We start from the raw sequence: 19,805 nt of genomic DNA on the forward strand, positions 1-19,805 counted from the left end.
TGTAATTCTATGGTTACTGAAATAATAAGTACCATTTTTTATTAATGAAGGTACATATAATCCATCATTATCTCTTGTTAAAAGATTTTCAGATTTTTTGTCATTTATTTTTTTTCTTCTATCCACATAATGTTTATGAACAGCATCGGTGTTTTTAGTGGGATTCGAAAGATTTATGATTTTCTTATTTCTTGCATCATAATAGCCCTCATCTGATTCAAATAAAACTTTTTCATGTATGTAAGCTTCCAAAGCTTTTTTAACGGTAGATGAATCATCTTCCAGTGGATAATAAGCAGCCATTTATTAATTTCAAATAATTCATTCTTTTAATGGTTCATATAGAGGTATTCGTGTATTATGACAAATTTCAGCAAGAAGTATACAAACTATCTTTTCTTTGTTTGAATTATAAAATTCTTCTGGTAATATATTGCTTTTATTTTTTATTAAAAGACAGAAATCTATTTTAGAAACAAATTCTATTGCAAAATCTTTATCAATATCTTGATATTGTATAATATAATCCCAATTTACATAATCTTGAAATTTTCTTATAAGGTCCATTGATAATTTTTGATATCTAGATGCAGCATTCATATTTAAACGGTCATAACAATTTTCTATAAATCTAAAATTCAATCTTTGGAATCTTGATATTTCATACCAAGTCACTTTATCTAAATGTCTCTCAATAAAACGGACAGATAAAGTTTGGTATCTACATATTTTTTCCCAATCTACATCAGAGGTGCGTTTTTCAATAAAAGATTCATTGAGTTTTTGATATTGAGAAATAATAAACCAATCATCTGGTTGTGCATGCTGCTCTATTAGCCTTTCAGAAAATTCAGAATATTGAAACACATATTCCCATTTTGAATAATCTGATAAACTTATAATTACATCTTCTGAAAGTTTCTTTTAAGAAAAGTCATTCCAATTCATTTCATTTGCCATTTATTAACAAATAATTTTTACACTTTCCTAAATTCTAATTTCTCAATGTGTATATAGGGTTTCATATTACAGTTCCCTTCTGTTAATACCGATAACACTAAATTTTCATTTAATTTTCCACAGACAAACATAATTATTGATTCTTCATTGACCGATATTGCTTTATTAATAAGGACTTCTTTCATTTTCTCTAAACGTATTCTTGGATTTTCATTCATTTTATCACAGGCTAAAAAGATGGTAATTTTCATATACATATTTTGAGTTAATTTTAAGCTTGCACCCAAAAGCTTTGAACTAAATTCATTGAATTGAAACATTTTATATCCCGCACCTGTGAATTGAACTGCTCTACTTGTGGTAGCACAAAATGCTTCAGTATCAACATAGTGTTTATTAACACAATCTTTATCGTTTACAGGAGCTTTTACATTTGAAATTCTTTCATTATGAGCATGATAATTTCTTTTACTCACATCCCATAATATACAGTAATACTCTAAATGCTCCCTGTTAACTACATCTGTTTTGTTTAAAGGAGCTTTTACATTTGAAATGATTTTATTTTTAGCATCAAAGTTATTTTCACCATGTATCAAACATTTATCTCTTAATTCATCTACATATTTCTTAGTTGCAGCATCAGATTCTTCTCTAGGATCTCCTAAATTTTTTAGATATTTTTGTTTCACATTGAAAAAATCTCCCCCGTGAATCAGACTATTATCTGTTAAAGTGTGAATTTTTTCTTTTATTTCCTTGTAGCTACTATCTACGTAACTTTTAGTTGCAAAATCACTATCTTCTCGAGGATCGAATACATTTTTTAAAAGTTTTCTTTCCATATCATAATTACCATCATTTATTCTTTTAAATCCTATGCCAGGAGGACCTGGAGGACCTTCTTTTATTTCATCGTCCAGAGGATAAAAAGCATCAGCCATTTATTAAAATAATAAAAATCCTTTATGTTTTTAGAGTTTTAATCATTTTTATATCTTGAGTTGACATATTCACAGAGCATTTGTTTCCTTCTTTCAAAATGAAGTAAAAAACATAATTTTTAGTAGCATTATTTCTCAACCTCCAAATGAATTCAATCATTAAATTACTTAAGTTAGTATAATTTTCATGGTTAGCCAAGTTGAAACAAATTATAGGATACTTACTGAAATTTGAATAGTTTATCATGCAACCTGTTTCAGAATTTATATTATTCATTCCTGATTCTAAAAGAGCATAATATAATCGATTATAATCATTTTTATCGATTATTACATTTGATTTGATAATGTTATAATGATCCCAATTTATTTCTAGAGGAGCATTTGATAATTTTAATTCATTGAATTTCACAGATGCTGAATTTTTAAATCTAACATAAGGTAACCAAAGTGATAAATCTTTAACAAGGACCTTAAAATCTGGATTTTGAATATCTGTATACAGCATATTTTTACTTTCATTTGTTTGAATTTCTATTTTAATCAATTCTATTATTTCAATCCAGCACCATGTTTTTTATTTCTGGAAAATATTTCATTCAATTTTTCTCTCACAAATTCTTTAGATTTATCTTCTACAATTGGGCTTATAAAGTCTGAAAAGAAGCCTCTTCCTTGTATTTTTTTACTATTTCTATATAATCTATGTTTGTTCATTTATTTAGTAATAAATCTATACTGCACTTCTTGTTTATTTAAATCAATCAGTTCACCTCTATGATTTGTAATTCTCATTCTAATTCTGTATGAAGAATCAGATTTAACAGGAAGAAATATTGGTCTATCAAATTCTTTAGTATATAAGCTTCCAGAAGGATTTGATGATGTAAAAGAATAAATAACTTGAGACTGAAACTGGTTTATATATCCACCGTCTACTATATCACAGTGAATATAAATATTATCATTTCCATTAGCTATATCAGCAATAAATTTGCCTTCTTGCTCTTCCTCTTCATATATTTTAGGTTCAAAGCCTAAAATTTTATATAATTCACTTTCAGATAAATCAATTTTATAATTCTTCTCAAGTTTAATACTAAATCTTTGTCTTTCTTCAATTATTCCAAATAATATAGGTGGATCATTTCCAAAATATTTTACCATATAGCGATTCAAACCTCTTATACTATAATGACCATTTGGAATAATGAAATCCATCCATTTCGCACCGTCAAAATATGAAAATTTATTTTTTTTTCTGTAATATTATTCCATGAAATATACATAGAAAAGGACTGAAGAGCTCCCTCTTTGAAATGAAATGGGTTTGAATATTCAATCGTAAAATCTTCCGATTTATCTACATTAAGAACACTAGAATCTAAAATAAGATACTTCATTTATTTAGTAGAAACAATTTTTTCATTTAAATTACTAGGTTCTTGAGTAAACAAATATAAAACATCAATAGGTGATTTACCCTTATTTCGTTCAGTTATATATTTCATACAATAGAAACCACATTTTACCGAAATTGGCTGTTGTAAAAAACTATCGTTATATCTAATTTCTTTTCCAGAAGTATTTAAATAAATATTTATATTTTTAGGAAGAAAATCATTTTTTATATTTATAGTGTTATATTCATATTCTCCAAAAGGATCAAAATATTCTATAAAATCATACTTTGAGTCGTTATAATAACAAACCCAATGAGTTCCACTCCCTGTAGATATATCTAAATTTATTATTCCGTTTTCAAACTTTCTTATCTTTTTAGGTATCATATCTATAGTAAATATACCTCTAAATCCTTTTTCGTTTTTCATATTTTCTTGTATTACTTAGTTGGATATTCCGAGGGAAGATATATCCCCTTTCCACAAGGTTTTTTTTTTTAGTCGTACCTGATTCTGAAATTTTATCCAACACTTTTTTGGTTCCCCTACCAGCTGCTCCGCTAGCGGCTCCTAATGCTAAAGTTGAGAGCAATGGAATCAAAAATGGTAAAAACCCACCATTCATTTTCAGTTGAGTCTTTGATATTTTAATTCTTTTACCTTTAGCAATTTGGTTAATTTGTGTAGCTGTTAAATGTAAATCAAAATTGGGTGTTTTACTTTTATCTATTTGCAAACTAAGTTCTTCACCATTTTTATAAGCTGATTTCAATTTAGAAATCTGACTGTCACTCAAGTATACTTTTTTTTACAATATAATTACTCATTTATTTACTAAGAAATTTTCTATAGTATTCCTTACCTGTTCATTTGTTAAAGATTTCTCTCTTGAAAGTAAATCCAACAAATCGAAAGTTTTATTATACAATTTTTTACTTTTAGAACCTTTGCAAATTTTATCTGTCACATCAGCTAAAATTTTCAATTTATCTTCTAAATCTTTTCCTGTGTAATATCTACCTTTTTTAATAGCTAATAAAGCATCTATATATATTTTCATCATACTCATCTAATTATCAGCAATGTCAATCTTTTTTTGATATTCAACTTTCTTTTCTTTAGTTGCAAAATTTTTATTTTTTCTTTCATTTCCTTTCTCTCTTTTAAATTTATCTCTGTATTATTTCGCCCTATCGATAACTTCATCAATTTCTTCATCAGTTTTATCCCACATTATTGAAGGTAATTCAAATTCTAATTCTTCTAGAACAGTTTTATCAACATCTCTGTCTATATCTATTTTTAAAAACATACTTCCTGCATCCTCAGTATAATCTTCTTCTGACTTATTCTCTATCTGAGGTAAAGTTTTAAAAGAAAAATCATTCATGGTTAGAGATAAATCATCAACAGCTTCTTTTATACCCTACAAAACGATTTTCTCTAGAAGTTTCTAGTTTTTCCATTTGATTGATTAAAGGCTCATGAAAATCAGCCAATGATTTTTGTATTCCCATATCTTCTAATTTTATTTCATTATTTTTCCTAATTTCTGATTGTAGTTTAACTAATCTTAGATCATTTTTTAATTGCTCTAACAACTTTTCATTTCTCTCTTTTTCAATACTTTCCATTTACATATAATTAATTTTCAGACAGCGAAGCTGACGCTTCTACTCAGAGTAGATTATTTTCAGACAGCGAAGCTGACGCTTCTACTCGCAGTAGATTATTTTCTACTCGCAGTAGATTATTTTCTACTAGCAGTAGATTATTTTCTACTCGCAGTAGATTAGTGAATAGAACAAAATTTTACAGGAAATAAATGTATCCTAAAATTATTATAAGAGATTATAATGAACCTAATGAATTTCAAGATCCAAATCAACATCCTTTACTACCTATTCATACTTTTAGATTAATTATAAATGGTGCTTCAAAGTGTGGAAAATCAAATTTATTAGTCTATGATTATTTACATTTTGATAGACTTTATGTGTGTGCAAAAGATATATTTGAATCTAAATATGTAAAATTACAAGAAAAATATACTCAATTCGATGATGGAGAGTTAGAAGATATTAAAAAATGCAAAGACTTAAGAAATAAAAAAGAAGTTTTCAAAGAATATAAAAATTTAAAAAAGATCAAGTTTTGTTTTCTTCAAACCTCGAGGATTTTATTACAGTAGATGACTTGGATCCATCCTATATGAATTTAGTTGTATTTGATGATTGCATATGTGAAAAAGATCAACACCCTATTGAGGAATTTTTTATTCGTGGAAGAAAGAAAAATGCTTCTATTATTTATTTAAGTCAGTATTATTATAAAATACCCATAACAATAAGAAGTAATAGTGACTACTTTATATTTTTTGACATGAAACAAAAAGAAATTCGACAAATAATAAGAGAAATAGATGGCCAATTAACTAAAGAAGAATTTAATAAAATGTATAAAAATGCGTCGTAAAACCATATGATTTTTTAATGTTGGATTTAATGAATCCTGAAATGAGATATCGAAATAAAATATTTGAGCCTATATAAATGGAAGAATATCTTGAAAAGAGAATTTTTGTGTATAGGAAATCTTATCAATTTATGAATAAATTGGGTTTATCGCTGTCAGTTGGAAAGTTCTTGTTCAGTGCTTCTGGCTTAATAAGTTTCGTTTTCCTACCCTTATCAGCACTGAGTTTAACAGCTGGTGTAATTGAAAAAATAGATAGATCCTTGAAGATTTCAGCTAAAAGAGTGAATATAAACAAGCCTTTAAATTCTATAAACAATTATTAAATATGTTGAAATCCAGCAATCTGACTGAACAAGAAGTATATATGAGGGAAGTTGAATATATTCAAAATTTACAATATTTTCCTATAGAAAGATATATAAAGAAAACTCAATTAAATGGTTACAAGTACGACAACAAATAATTTTTATATCTAAATAAATGTGTAATAAAAAGAATTGTAAGTGTAAAACAGGAAAGGGAGTAATTAATAAAGCTATTAACAATTTACCCTTTGAAATGCATTTACCAGGTCATAATTTTACAGGTCCTGGAACACAATTACTACGTGGAAAAAAGAGATTGAATGATGATTTATCATATAAAGAATGGTTAAAACCTATAAATAAACTAGATAAAGCTGCATACAAACACGATGTTTGTTATTTAAAAAACAAAGATACAAAAACTAGAAATGAAGTATGTGATACAAATATGATAAATGAGTTAGATGCAATTCCAAATCCTACCATTCGTGAAAGAATTGACAGAGCAGTTGTTAAACTTATTATAAAAGCAAAAAAGACATTCGGAATAGGTTCACTGATATACTGCTTAAAAGGTAAAAATCATACAGATACTAAGGATATCGAACATGTAATTAATAAAAAAGGTAGTCCAATGACAAAAGGAATATGTGCAATTTGTGGATCTAAAAAGTGTTCTTTTTTAAGAAAAACGACGCTCTAGAACAGGGCGTCGTTTTTGCAATATTTTGATCCTTTTGGAGAATATGAATATAACACTATAAAAATAAAAAATGATTTTCTTCCTAAAAATATAAAAAATTATCTAAATACTTCTGGAAAAGAAATTAGATATAACGATAGTTTTTTACAACAGCCAATTTCGGTAAAATGTGGTTTCTATTGTATGAAATATATAACTGAACGAAATAAGGGTAAATCACCTATTGATGTTTTATATTTGTTTACTCAAGAACTTAGTAATTTAAATGACAAAATTGTTTCTACTAAATAAATGAAGTATCTTATTTTAGATTCTAAAAATGAAGATAAATCGGAAGATTTTACGATTAAATATTCAAACCCATTTCATTTCAAAGAGGGAGCTCTTCAGTCCTTTTCTATGTATATTTCATGGAATAATATTACAGAAAATAAAAAAAAAATTTCATATTTTGACGGTGCGAAATGGATGGATTTCATTATTCCAAATGGTCATTATAGTATAAGAGGTTTGAATCGCTATATGGTAAAATATTTTGGAAATGATCCACCCATATTATTTGGAATAATTGAAGAAAGACAAAGATTTAGTATTAAACTTGAGAAGAATTATAAAATTGATTTATCTAAAAGTGAATTATACAAAATTTTAGGCTTTGAACCTAAAATATATGAAGAGGAAGAGCAAGGAGGCAAATTTATTGCTGACATAGCTAATGGAAATGATAATAGTATTTATATTCACTGTGATATAGTAGACGGTGGATATATAAACCAGTTTCAGTCTCAAGTTATTCATTCTTTTACATCATGAAATCCTCCTGGAAGCTTATATGCTAAAGAATTTGATAGACCAATATTTTTTCCTGTTAAATCTGATTCTACATACAGAATTAGAATGAGAATTACAAATCATAGAGGTGAACTGATTGATTTAAATAAACAAGAAGTGCAGTATAGACTTATTACTAAATAAATGAACAAACATAGATTATATAGAAAGAGTAAAAAAATACAAGGAAAAGGCTTCTTTTCAGACTTTATTAGTCCAATTGTAGAAGATGAATCTAAAAAATTTGTGAGAGAAAAATTGAATGAAATATTTTCCAAAAATAAAAAACATGGTGCTGGATTGAAAATTTTTATTCCTAAATAAATGGATAAAATTTACGATTTGAAAGACACTAGTTATTATTATAATAACGACATTGAAAGTTTTGAATATAGGGAAATAAAAAGCGAAAATAGAGATAGAAAAAAACTTCAGGAAAATGCTACATATAATTTCTTTATCAATGATACAAATGCTGATATTTTATATTCTGCGGGATATCTGCAACAAGAATTAAAAATTGTAAAAAGAGATGGAGGTGCAATAAGTAATGAAAATGTTACTCTATAGAATGGAGGAGGTCTCGTAAATTCAAACAGGTTGACTATAGGAAATACTGAAGTTGAATCCACTATAAATTATAAAGCCATTATGAATCAAGTATTAGGAATGATACACTTCACCCCTGATTATTCAACATCGGAAGCTACCAACATGCTCTTTTATGTAGACACAGCTGATTCTGCTGATAGAAAGGATTTCAAATGTAATGGAACTCTGGTAGAAACTACCAAAATAACTGATTTTTTATAAAAACCTTAAACTAAATGAAAGTTTTAATGAAGGATTTTCAAAAAGATGTAAATTTACTAAAAATAGTCAAACAGTAAAAATATGGATTCCTTTAAAATATATATTTGATTTCTTTAACGAATATAAAAAAGTAATGACAGGTTTCCAAGTTAAAATAGAAATTCAAAGAAATGAAAGTAAAAATATGCTGTATAGAGATATTCAACATCCAGATTTTAAGGTCCTTGTTCAAGATTTATCACTTTGGTTACCTTATGTTAGATTTAAAAATTCAGCATCTGTGAAATTCAATGAATTAAAATTATCAAATGCTCCTCTAGAAATAAATTGGGATCATTATAACATTATCAAATCAAATGTATTTTATAAAAATGCCAGTGGATGTTATTCTATTCCTGCTACATGTGATGAAGTTCTGAGTTTATATGTCATTCCACAATATGATGAAAGAAATGAAAACATGAATCAAAATAACATGATGTTTGATCACTTGGATATGATAGAATGCTGGCTAATGATTAATAACATTAAAGTTCCCACAGTAAGTTATATGATGGACTTTGATAAAAATGATTATAATCGATTATATTATGCTCTTTTAGAATCAGGAATGAATAATATAAATTCTGAAACAGGTTGTATGATAAACTATTCAAATTTCAGTAAGTATCCTATAATTTGTTTCAACTTGGCTAACCATGAAAATAATACTAACTTAAGTAACTTAATGATTGAATTCAATTGGAGGTTGAGAAATAATGCTACTAAAAATTATGTTTTTTACTTCATTTTGAAAGAAGAAAACAAATGCTCTGTGAATATGTCAACTCAAGATATAAAAATGATTAAAACTCTAAAAACATAAAGGATTTTTATGATTTTAATAAATGGCTGCTTATTATCCTCTGGACGATGAAATAAAAGGAGGTCCTCCAGGTCCTCCTGGTATATGATTTAGAATAATAAATGATGGTAATTATGATATCGAAAGAAAACTTTTAAAAAATGTATTTGATCCTCGAGAAGTTAGTGATTCTGCAACTAAAAGTTACGTAGATAGTAGTTACAAGGAAATAAAAGAAAAAATTAACAGATAATAGTCTGATTCACGGGGGAGATTTTTTCAATGCGAAACAAAAATATATAAAAAATTTAGGAGATCCTAGAGAAGAATCTTATGCTGCAACTAAGAAATATGTTGATGAATAAAGAGATAAATGTTTGATACATGATGAAAATAACTTTGATGCTAAAAATAAAATCATTTCAAATATAAAATCTCCTCTAAACAAAACAGATGTAGTTAACAGGGAGCATTTAGAGTATTACTGTATATTATGGGATGTGAGTAAAAGAAATTATCATGCTCCTAATGAAAGAATTTCAAATGTAAAAGCTCCTGTAAACGATAAAGATTGTGTTAATAAACACTATGTTGATACTGAAACATTTTGTGCTACCACAAGTAGAGCAGTTCAATTCACAGGTGCGGGACATAAAATGTTTCAATTCGATGAATTTAGTTCAAAGCTTTTGGGTGCAAACTTAAAATTAACTCAAAATATGTATATGAAAATTACCATCTTTTTAGCCTGTGATAAAATGAATGAAAATCCAAGAATACGTTTAGAGAAAATGAAAGAAGTCCTTATTAATAAAGCAATATCTGTCAATGAAGAATCAATAATTATCTTTGTCTATGGAAAATTAAATGAAAATTTAGTGTTATCGGTATTAACAGAAGGGAACTGTAATATGAAACCCTATATACACATTGAGAAATTAGAATTTAGGAAAGTGCAAAAATTATTTGTTAATAAATGGCAAATGAAATAAATTGGAATGACTTTTCTAAAAAGAAACTTTCAGAAGATGTAATTATAAGTTTATCAGATTATTTAAAATGGGAATATGTGTTTCAATATTCTGAATTCTCTGAAAGGTTAATAGAACAGCATGCACAACCAGATGATTGGTTTATTATTTCTCAATATCAAAAACTCAATGAATCTTTTATTGAAAAACACACCTCTGATATAGATTGGGAAAATATATGTAGATACCAAACCTTATCTATTCGTTTTATTGAGAGACATTTAGATAAAGTGACTTGGTATGAAATATCAAGATTCCAAAGATTGAATTTTAGATTTACAGAAAATTATTATGAACCCTTAAATATGAATGTTGCATCAAGATATCAAATACTATGAATGGACCTTATAAGAAAATTTCAAGATTATGAAAATTAGGATTATATTATGCAATATCAAGATATAGATAAAGATTTTGCAATAGAATTTGTTTCTAAAATAGATTTCTGTCTTTTAATGAAAAATAAAAGAAATATATTACCAGAAGAATTTTATAATTCAGACAAAGAAAAGATAGTTTGTATACTTCTTGCTGAAATTTGTCATAATACACGAATACCTCTATATGAATCATTAAAAGAATAAATTATTTAAAATTAATAAATGGCTGCTTATTATCCACTGGAAGATGATTCATCTACCGTTAAAAAAGCTTTGGAAGCTTACATACATGAAAAAGGTTTATTTGAATCAGATGAAGGCTATTATGATGCAAGAAATAAGAAAATCATAAATCTTTCGAATCCCACTAAAAACACCGATGCTGTTCATAAACATTATGTGGATAGAAGAATAAAAATAAATGACAAGAAATCTGACAATCTTTTAACAAGAGATAATGATGGATTATATGCACCTTCATTAACAAAAAATGGTACTTATAATTTCAGTAACCATAGAATTACAAACGTGGCAAATCCTATTATAAATAAAGATGTGGCAACAAAAGAGTACGTAGGCTCTCAAAATTTTTATGCAACTATTCAAGAGAGGCACGCCACTTATACAACGGGAGGCTTTAAACTTATAAATTTTAATAAAATGAGCTCTAAACTGTTGGAACCTAACTTAAAATCATCAACATATATGTATATGAAAATAACGATATACTTACACTCTGAAATATACTCATGGAAGCATTTGATAACAATTGAAATAGGTAGTCAAAGAATATTGTCTGTACATATCACTGTTAATGCTGAATCTGTTACTTGTTTTGCTTATGGAAAAAGGAACGAAATTCTAAAAATATCAATATCAAGTGACGGAGATTCAAATGAAGTAAAACCTTATTTGCATGTTGAGAAAATTGAACTTTTGTAATTTATTAAAAAACGAAAATATTGGAGTTTATTCACATATCGAAAACAACTTTGTCAAAGTTATATGACAGAATGTCTTGTTTTGTCAATTATTTGTTCATATTTCACATTAGAATGTTCATTTTGATGCTTTTGTTTCAAAGATAACTCTAAGTTGTTTTTCATAACAAAACACGTAATTTTTTAGTGTTTTTCATAACAAAACACATAATTTTTTAATGTTTTTGATTTTCAAAAGTTGTTATTTTTAAAGATTTTATGTCATTTTTCGATGTTAAAATTGTCAAAAAGGACTTAAAATGATTATAAATAAGGAGTTTAGATGTGTCCTCTAGCCCCCCCCCCTTATACTACTTATACATATGAAATTGACAGTGGGCGGGGGTACCTTACACTTCCCTATTTCTTTTTTCGACTATTCAAAGACGGGGGCCGTAGTCAGGAAGATATAGCCCTCACTCAGATAGTGAAAAATTTGGTTGCGTATTTCCAGATGTTCTTAGGAACTATCAAATTGAATAAAAAAGTTTTTACACTCAATAATAAAACTTGATTAATCAGGGAAAATTATTTTAACAATTATTTATTATATTTTTTATTATTTAATTTAGATACGATCGAAAAAAATTGTATTATAAAGTCAAGGAATTTTTGCCAGACTTGAAAAATTAACACACATTTAGGTTTTTTAATAATAATAGATTTGCTTGGTTTTACTCAATTTACAGTTGTCAAAGAAACTACAAACATGAAAGAGACTTTACATTGCACTTGCTTTACGTTAACAGTAACGCTAACCTTTTTTTCTACTCCTTAGTGATTCTGCAATTTTCTAGGAAATTTTTGCACATGTTTCGTGAAGTTATAGGGTTAGCATTAAAGTGCAGGGAAACTGAAACACTTTGAAATTCTCTCTATTTATTATAAATCTCTTTATAAATCTCTCTATATTGAATCACTGTGACTGCCACCGCGATTCCGGAAAAATATCGCCGAGCGCGCTTCATACTTTTATAATTCGAAAATTGATAAATATATGAAATTTTGAAAATTAGAACAATATGAAATTTTCCCATTTCTAACGAAATGTCTGAAGAACATTTAGATATCAAAATGTTATAAATGTGGTCATTGGACCTTTTATGTCAAAACTGATTTTTTTTTTATTTATTTTTTTTTTTTTTTTACCGTGCGTAGTTTAGTATAGCGAAAATTATTAGTAGGGGAATTGTGATTTTATTTCACAGCCGCATGCTCAAAACGGGGACGCATGCAAATATGACCTCAAATTAACCCTTATAAAATTTATTGCTACGGAAATTTCATTTTTTTTCTTTTTTTTACATTTTATTTTTCTATAATATTATGCTAGAGTCATAAAAATTCAGAAGCAATATATTCGATAGAATATATAACAAATTTCAATTACTTTTGCACAATTTGAGGTTGATCCCTCAGCTAAACACAGCTCAGAAGAAGATATTAACTGAAAATTAACATTGTTGTTAAGACATACTGACAATTCAGTACAACCGCAAACTGAATAACAAAATCTGCGATTTTTTACAGTATTTTTGGTCCAATGTTCACAACTTTTGGTTAACTAAGACGGTAAATGATATTAATTCAAAATTATAAGATTAAGCATTATCTTAATAATGGTAGGTGACCATCTTTCCTTAGTAGCACTATGAGATCCTTTGAACTTTTTCGGCTCACCTAACTGAGTATTTAAGCAATGTCTAATGTTTTCTTCTTTTTTTTTTCCAGCCACTGAAAACCTTCGCCAATAAGCGTAAAGATAAGAAGAAGAAAATGCCTATGAGGGAAATTCCAGACAGATACTTAGGAATGATAATACATTTTTTAATGAATTTTCACAATGATACTTCAGAATTCAGGCATCCGCATCTTAGAAAATCGTTCCAAAAGAAGACATATATTTTCTTTGTATTCATGTATGGTGCTTTAGTCGTAATTGGATTTATTGCAAATATAATTTTGATACGAAACATTCTGATAAGAAGGGAATATAACATGTCAATGTACAAATATTTAGCATTTAATGCTGTAAATGATATTTTGAAGTGTATTATTGTATTACCTCTGGCCTTATCAACAACTCTTTTTCAAAATTGGTTTTATGGAAGTTTTTTATGTTATTTATTTCCGATGCTTCAAGATGTACCTTTTCATGCTACTATGCTCACTTTACTTTTGATAACATTTGATCGCTATAGGCAGATAGTGTACCCGCTGAAACAGCCCATCCCAACATTTCTGGCAATGCTGGGTGTTTGGGTAGTAACTTTATTTGCTGTCTTACCATATGCGGTCTATACTCGGTACTTGGATTTAGAAGCTTATTTTGGTCCTCAGTTTAAAGGGACGGGGATCTGTGCCATTAATTTAGATGATAACATAGAAGAATACATTCGAGGACTCTTTATAATTATGTATGTTTTACCTTTGGTATTGGTTGCCTTTCTACATGTGAAATCTTCTGAAGAAATTAAAGCACGTCAAACAGCATTTACCGTATCCTATCATGACATCAATACTGAGCGTAATAATGTTCCATCTTTAAATCCACTCCAAACTGCGGTACCAAATAATAATCAGTTAAATGAAAGACCTTTACATTTTGAAACATTGACGAGTGAAGATGGAAAAGATTGGAATGCAGAAAAACAAATGCAAGAATTCCTTGTGACTGCTGTTATTCTTTATGCTCTTTGCTTATTACCCTTAAATATGGTGCGTCTTTTAAAACACGTTGTTTATGAGACTTATGAAACCAGTTTCCAGTTCGATTGTACGTTTATTACAGCTGTTTGGCTAGCATTTTGTCCAACTATAACAACACCTTTGATTTTTCAACAAAAAACTGGTATACATAACTCAAATATAAGTCGATACTTACGTCTTGGAGGAAGGTCTTCCGATGTTTCGACTTATGAAATAGAGCAAACGCTTTAAAGCAAATATGCATATGCTCCCGAGTAGGAGCAACAAACAACTGCAAATTTAAATTGACTTCCATATTTGAAATTGACTAAATCGACATAGATATAGATAAGAAAACTTTTTCATGTTTATTATATCTATAATATGGAACAGTGAAAGATACTAAATTAAATTTTAGTTGTAATTATAGCATTATTGAATATATATATATATATATATATAAGGGGCTTAAGGTTTAAAATTTACGATCAATATCGGCCCTATATAGAGTTATCAGATTCCCCCGATATTTTATATTCATTAACCAGTCAATATAAGCACATATTGCCACCATAAAAACCAATATTGCCCCTACATAGGACCAATATTAAAATATCAAGGCATCCCAATATTGGTTTCTCAGTGCACGTTCATATATGACCCATATTGAGCCAATTTTGAGCCCAACTGGGACCCAGGTAGAATTGTTGCTAGGGTATATATATATTACAGTTACCATCATTTCTTCATTTAACTTTAAGTATTGCTGAAATATAATGATTCTGTATAACCTATTGCCACAGTAACATTTTATAAGCATCAGTGTTTCTCTTTAATTCATTTTCTTTATCTCTTTTAATCCATACACATATTCTTTGACAATAAATGCAACATCTTCTCAAATATGATGATCTCCTTCTTAGTACGGCTTCAAGAAATGGTTCATAATTTTTTTAAGAAAAATTTTCAAAATTTAAGAAAACATTTTAAATACTCCAGAAATTATATAAGAATTTCTTTTAATCAAAAATATTTTGTAAAGTTGAGAGCTACTGAGAAATGTGCTCGGTTAAAAGAGACTTCTATCTTTCTATTCAATCTAGAACAGGTTTCTATCTTTAAATATCTATCTTCAACTGCATAGTAAACACAATTTTCTTTGTGATATGAAAGTTTGCTACTTTGAGGTGTGACTGCATTTTAAAAGTTTATTACCGTAAAACAGCATATTTTTAAATTTTACTTTCGATTTGAGGGTCAATATGATATTTAGCAAGAGCATTAAACAGAGATGCCAACTTGCTGCGAAAGAAATTTTGTGGAAAAAATGGTAACGAAGTTCACGTAAAATTCTAGGTTTTGTAAATTTGATACAACGTCATTTTACTTATTTCATTTTAACATATAAAGGGCCAGTTTGTTATCTTGTGACAATCCTTTAACAGTTTAACTGAAATTCTGCAAGTTTCAATTTTTATATCTCTACTGTTATTTTGCATCCAGCATCTCTGATTACATACTAAAATTTTCAGCCAAAAATACATACATATTTTTATAAGGGACTATTATTTAAGAAACTTTTTCCATTTTAGGAAAAGTTCAAAAATGCATGAAAATGCGAAGATTTTACTAAACCAGGGGAAAATCGCAAACTCTTGTAAAGTTGGCAGCTACTTTAGTGTCCACTAGAATAGTAAAATACAAAAAAAAATTATATTCTTAAATGTATTCTAAAAATGATTACAATGTATCTAAATGAATGTATTTTCTTCATATCAAAAATAAATATAATTATTTCAAACATTTTTTCTAAATGCATTAGTTCTTAATGAAGCCCTGTATTGTTTAAAAAAGCACTTTACGCTTTATTAACTTAACATTTTAGACTTTACACTTTATGATAAATTTCAAGGACATTTTGCAAACACAAAAATCTTGCAATTTTTTCATTAAAATGATGAGTCATACCCTTTTAAGGTTTTACACATTACCTAGCTTTTTAATTTCATTTAATTCTTAAATTTGCACTCACTTAAAATGAACGAGTGAAAATAACTCAACTTGAGTGAAATTTCACTCTTTCATCTAGAAAAAAGGAGTGAAATTCACTCAAGTCAAAAAGTGAACTGAAATCACTTAAGTTTGAGTGAATAATTTTCAATCGAACTTGAGTGAAATTCACTCGTGTTTGATTAACTATCAGTATTACTTGAGTGGATCGTTTTCAGTCAAACTTGTGTGATTTTCAATCGTTGTTGATTGATTATCTGTATCACTTGAGTGGATCGTTTTCAGTCGAACTTGAACGATTTTCAATCGTTTTTGATTGATTATATGTATCACTTGATTGGGTCCTTTTAACCCGAGTTTGAATGAATTTCAATCAATTTTCATTCATAATTAGCATCATTTAAGTGAATATATTTTAATCATAGTAGAGTTATTTTCTATCATTATTTATTCTTTTTACTTGAATGTCATTTAAATCACATTTGAATTAAATCAATCCCTTTCCGACTATTCACTGAATCTTTTAATATGCCTATCATAAATAAGATGAAAAGAAAATTATTTTTAGCATGTGTAACAGAAATAATTTATCAGCATTTATTTCTTTTAAATTTCATCAATGGTTTGTTCGGTAATTAATAAGTTTTTTAATTTATTTTTAAGACTAAACAGTGATAGTTGTTAAAAAAGTAAACGCCTATTAATTCATCTGTATTTAACAATATGCTGAATATAATGGCAAGATAATGCTCTATAGTTCGTATAGTAATAGGTATAGTTCGAAAGCGTTGAGACAGACTTAAGTGCAAAATTTTAAGGATTTTTGACCTTTTGTAATGAGGCAAATTTTTATTTTTTTATTTACAGTTTACATCATTTTTTTATTTTATACAGGTATTCAAATAGTAAATAAAGAGACTTCATTAGTACGTTAAATCGTACTTAAACATTTCCATCCTAGTTCTTGGGAACATAACTTTGATAATTCTTCTACACTCCTACATTCCATTTTATTTGGATGTAAACTTTGCTAGTTATTACTTTATTTATAAAAAGTTTGCTAAAATCTACTTATGAAATTTTTTAGATATTGCTGAAAGGCAAGAGCATAGCGTCTTTTTAACAAGGTACCCACTCAATTTAAGAAAAAATTCCCTGACTTTTCCAGGTATTCCAGGTAAATTATTATTAAAATCAAGACCATATTTTACCTATATCATGCAATTTTTCATCAGAAAACTTTGATTCTTTTATTTGTAATGGCAAATATTAGCTATTCTGTGTAAAAAAATATATCATTAAATGAGGATGGAAACATTTCAGTTTGACTAAAATGTAAAATTTTTGCAGCAAATAATTGTAATAGAATTGAATAGAATTTAATTGTAATTGTAATTGAATAATTGTAATTGAATAATTGTAATTGAATAATTGTAGTAAAATTCAGAATTATTTAACTCAAATCTCAATAACTAATTACTGTTACTGACAATTTTAAAATTGGTTATTTTCCAGGTATAAAATAGGAATTCTCCATATTTTTGTGAAAAAAATTGCAAGTTGTCCCGACTATTCCCTGATTTTTGGAGCTAAAATAAAATTCCCTGACAATTTCAGGTTTTTTCTGTTCTCCCTGACCCGTGGGAAACCTGTTTTAATCGTTCATTTATTTAATTGTAATTTACAAATGAACTGAACACAATTTAATTGTAATTTTAAAACATAATTAAAGCATCTTTGGTAATATTTTACTTGCTTTTATATAACGTTATATGCATGTGTAACACAACTCCAAAAATCACATTAAGTCATCTATGATAATTATTAAAAATATGTAACTTTCATGTCAGACTCGTTACCTGTATTACAAAATTACGCTTTAACGCTTTGTATCAACGCTTTGTCGTCATACTCTATAGACACTCAAAAGCAAAGATGCCAACGTGCTCCTCTTTGTGGATATGATTAACAGTTGTGTTGCTCACCGCTACATTAAAATAATTCAAATAGGTCAATTTTACCAAAGTCAATTGCTCTTATGGAGCAAGTGTCTACATCAACAATCATCTTATCCAATATAAGAAAAAACTTCAAATCTTCTGTATTCTTTCCTCCTTCACAGATGAGCTGTGGACAGTTCATTTTATTTAGCTCCTCATCAAAATTCACATTTTCCTGGAAATAACATTCATACATCATGTAGACAATTTCTAAAACATAAATACAAATGTTGTTGCATTCTTTTTCTAATTAACTCACAAATTAATGCTTTTCCCCCGTTTTTAAACTGGTAAAATACAAACTGTTTCAGTTAAAAAATCGAAATACTTTTAAAAATTGTAAACATTTTTGTGAACTTGAAAAAGACTTCATAGCATATTTTTTATTCAAAAATAAATTGCAAAATAAAATTTATATCATTATAAAAATTCTACGATTAAACAAGATAAGACAGAAAAATGCATTTTGTATAGATCACATTATTTACTCCTTTCACTTTAGTATATAAAATAGGCTATTATTTATTTATTTCTTTTCTTTTAACTCACTGAGCTTTTCCCCACAGTCACTGAGAGGGGAAAGAAGATTATAATCTGCCATAGGACACACATTTCAAAAAACTTAACTCAGTCAAAAAAAAAAAAAAAAAAAAAGATTAAAAGAATATAGCCTTGATTTCTGTTTTTATTTCATTTTGAATGAAATTCAGCAATATTACAGCTACATAGCTAAGAAGTGTATTATAAAATGAAGGAATCATAGAATACCATATGCTCAATTTTAAGTATTATCAAATTTTTTTCTAAACATAAAAAGTTTCAAGTTTGCTAAATACAAGTGTCAATTCAATAAATCCAATCTGGTTTAAATAAAACTCACAATTTATTTCGTATAAATGTATCACAAAGAAAACTAAAATTAATTCAACAATAAAGGTTTCGAAAAAATTTAAAGATAAACACATAATTATTGTTATTTCAATATATTGTTTGGATAAGCTCAGGGATTTGGACAAGATAATAGAAACACTTCTATACACACACATGTTTTGATCGTTATCAAAAATCACTTAAAAAATCATTTTATAAATACAGATGTGTTTACGTTATGCGATTTCTTATATTTATCAATGAAGTTTAAAGCTTTTATTTTGGTTATTATATGCAATTATTTCACAAAATTTAGTAAACCTAGCTTAAATATTTATGAAAATATTGAAAGTTTTATTTTAAAAAAATATCTTGCGTTTTTTAGCTATAACATTAAAAATATTCAATAAAATTATTAAAAAAATTTTAGAACAATTTAAAATTACAAAATTTTTGTTTTAAAATTCGAAAAATGATTGTTGAAAACTGTGTATATAAGTGATTAATTATAAGTATTGAAAGTATAATTAATTAGTATATAAGTAATTAAAGTAATTATTTAATA

The 19,805-nt window shown here is 27.3% G+C and overlaps 1 protein-coding gene across 1 annotated transcript in view; it reads left to right on the forward strand.

The window, feature by feature from the left end:
- LOC107437250 (neuropeptide F receptor) overlaps positions 1 to 16,191 on the forward strand; it is a 29,300-nt gene extending 13,109 nt beyond the window's left edge. The window contains exon 2 of the mRNA XM_016049182.4: positions 13,404 to 16,191. Within this exon, the coding sequence (XP_015904668.1) occupies positions 13,449 to 14,612 (1,164 nt within the window). The 5' untranslated portion in view covers positions 13,404 to 13,448 and the 3' untranslated portion in view covers positions 14,613 to 16,191. The remainder of the gene's footprint in view (positions 1 to 13,403) is intronic.
- The last annotated feature ends 3,614 nt before the right edge of the window (positions 16,192 to 19,805 follow it).

Source organism: Parasteatoda tepidariorum, chromosome 12 (assembly GCF_982258835.1).
Source record: "Parasteatoda tepidariorum strain Cologne lab strain chromosome 12, Ptep-v5.0, whole genome shotgun sequence".
Lineage (NCBI taxonomy): Eukaryota > Metazoa > Arthropoda > Arachnida > Araneae > Theridiidae > Parasteatoda > Parasteatoda tepidariorum.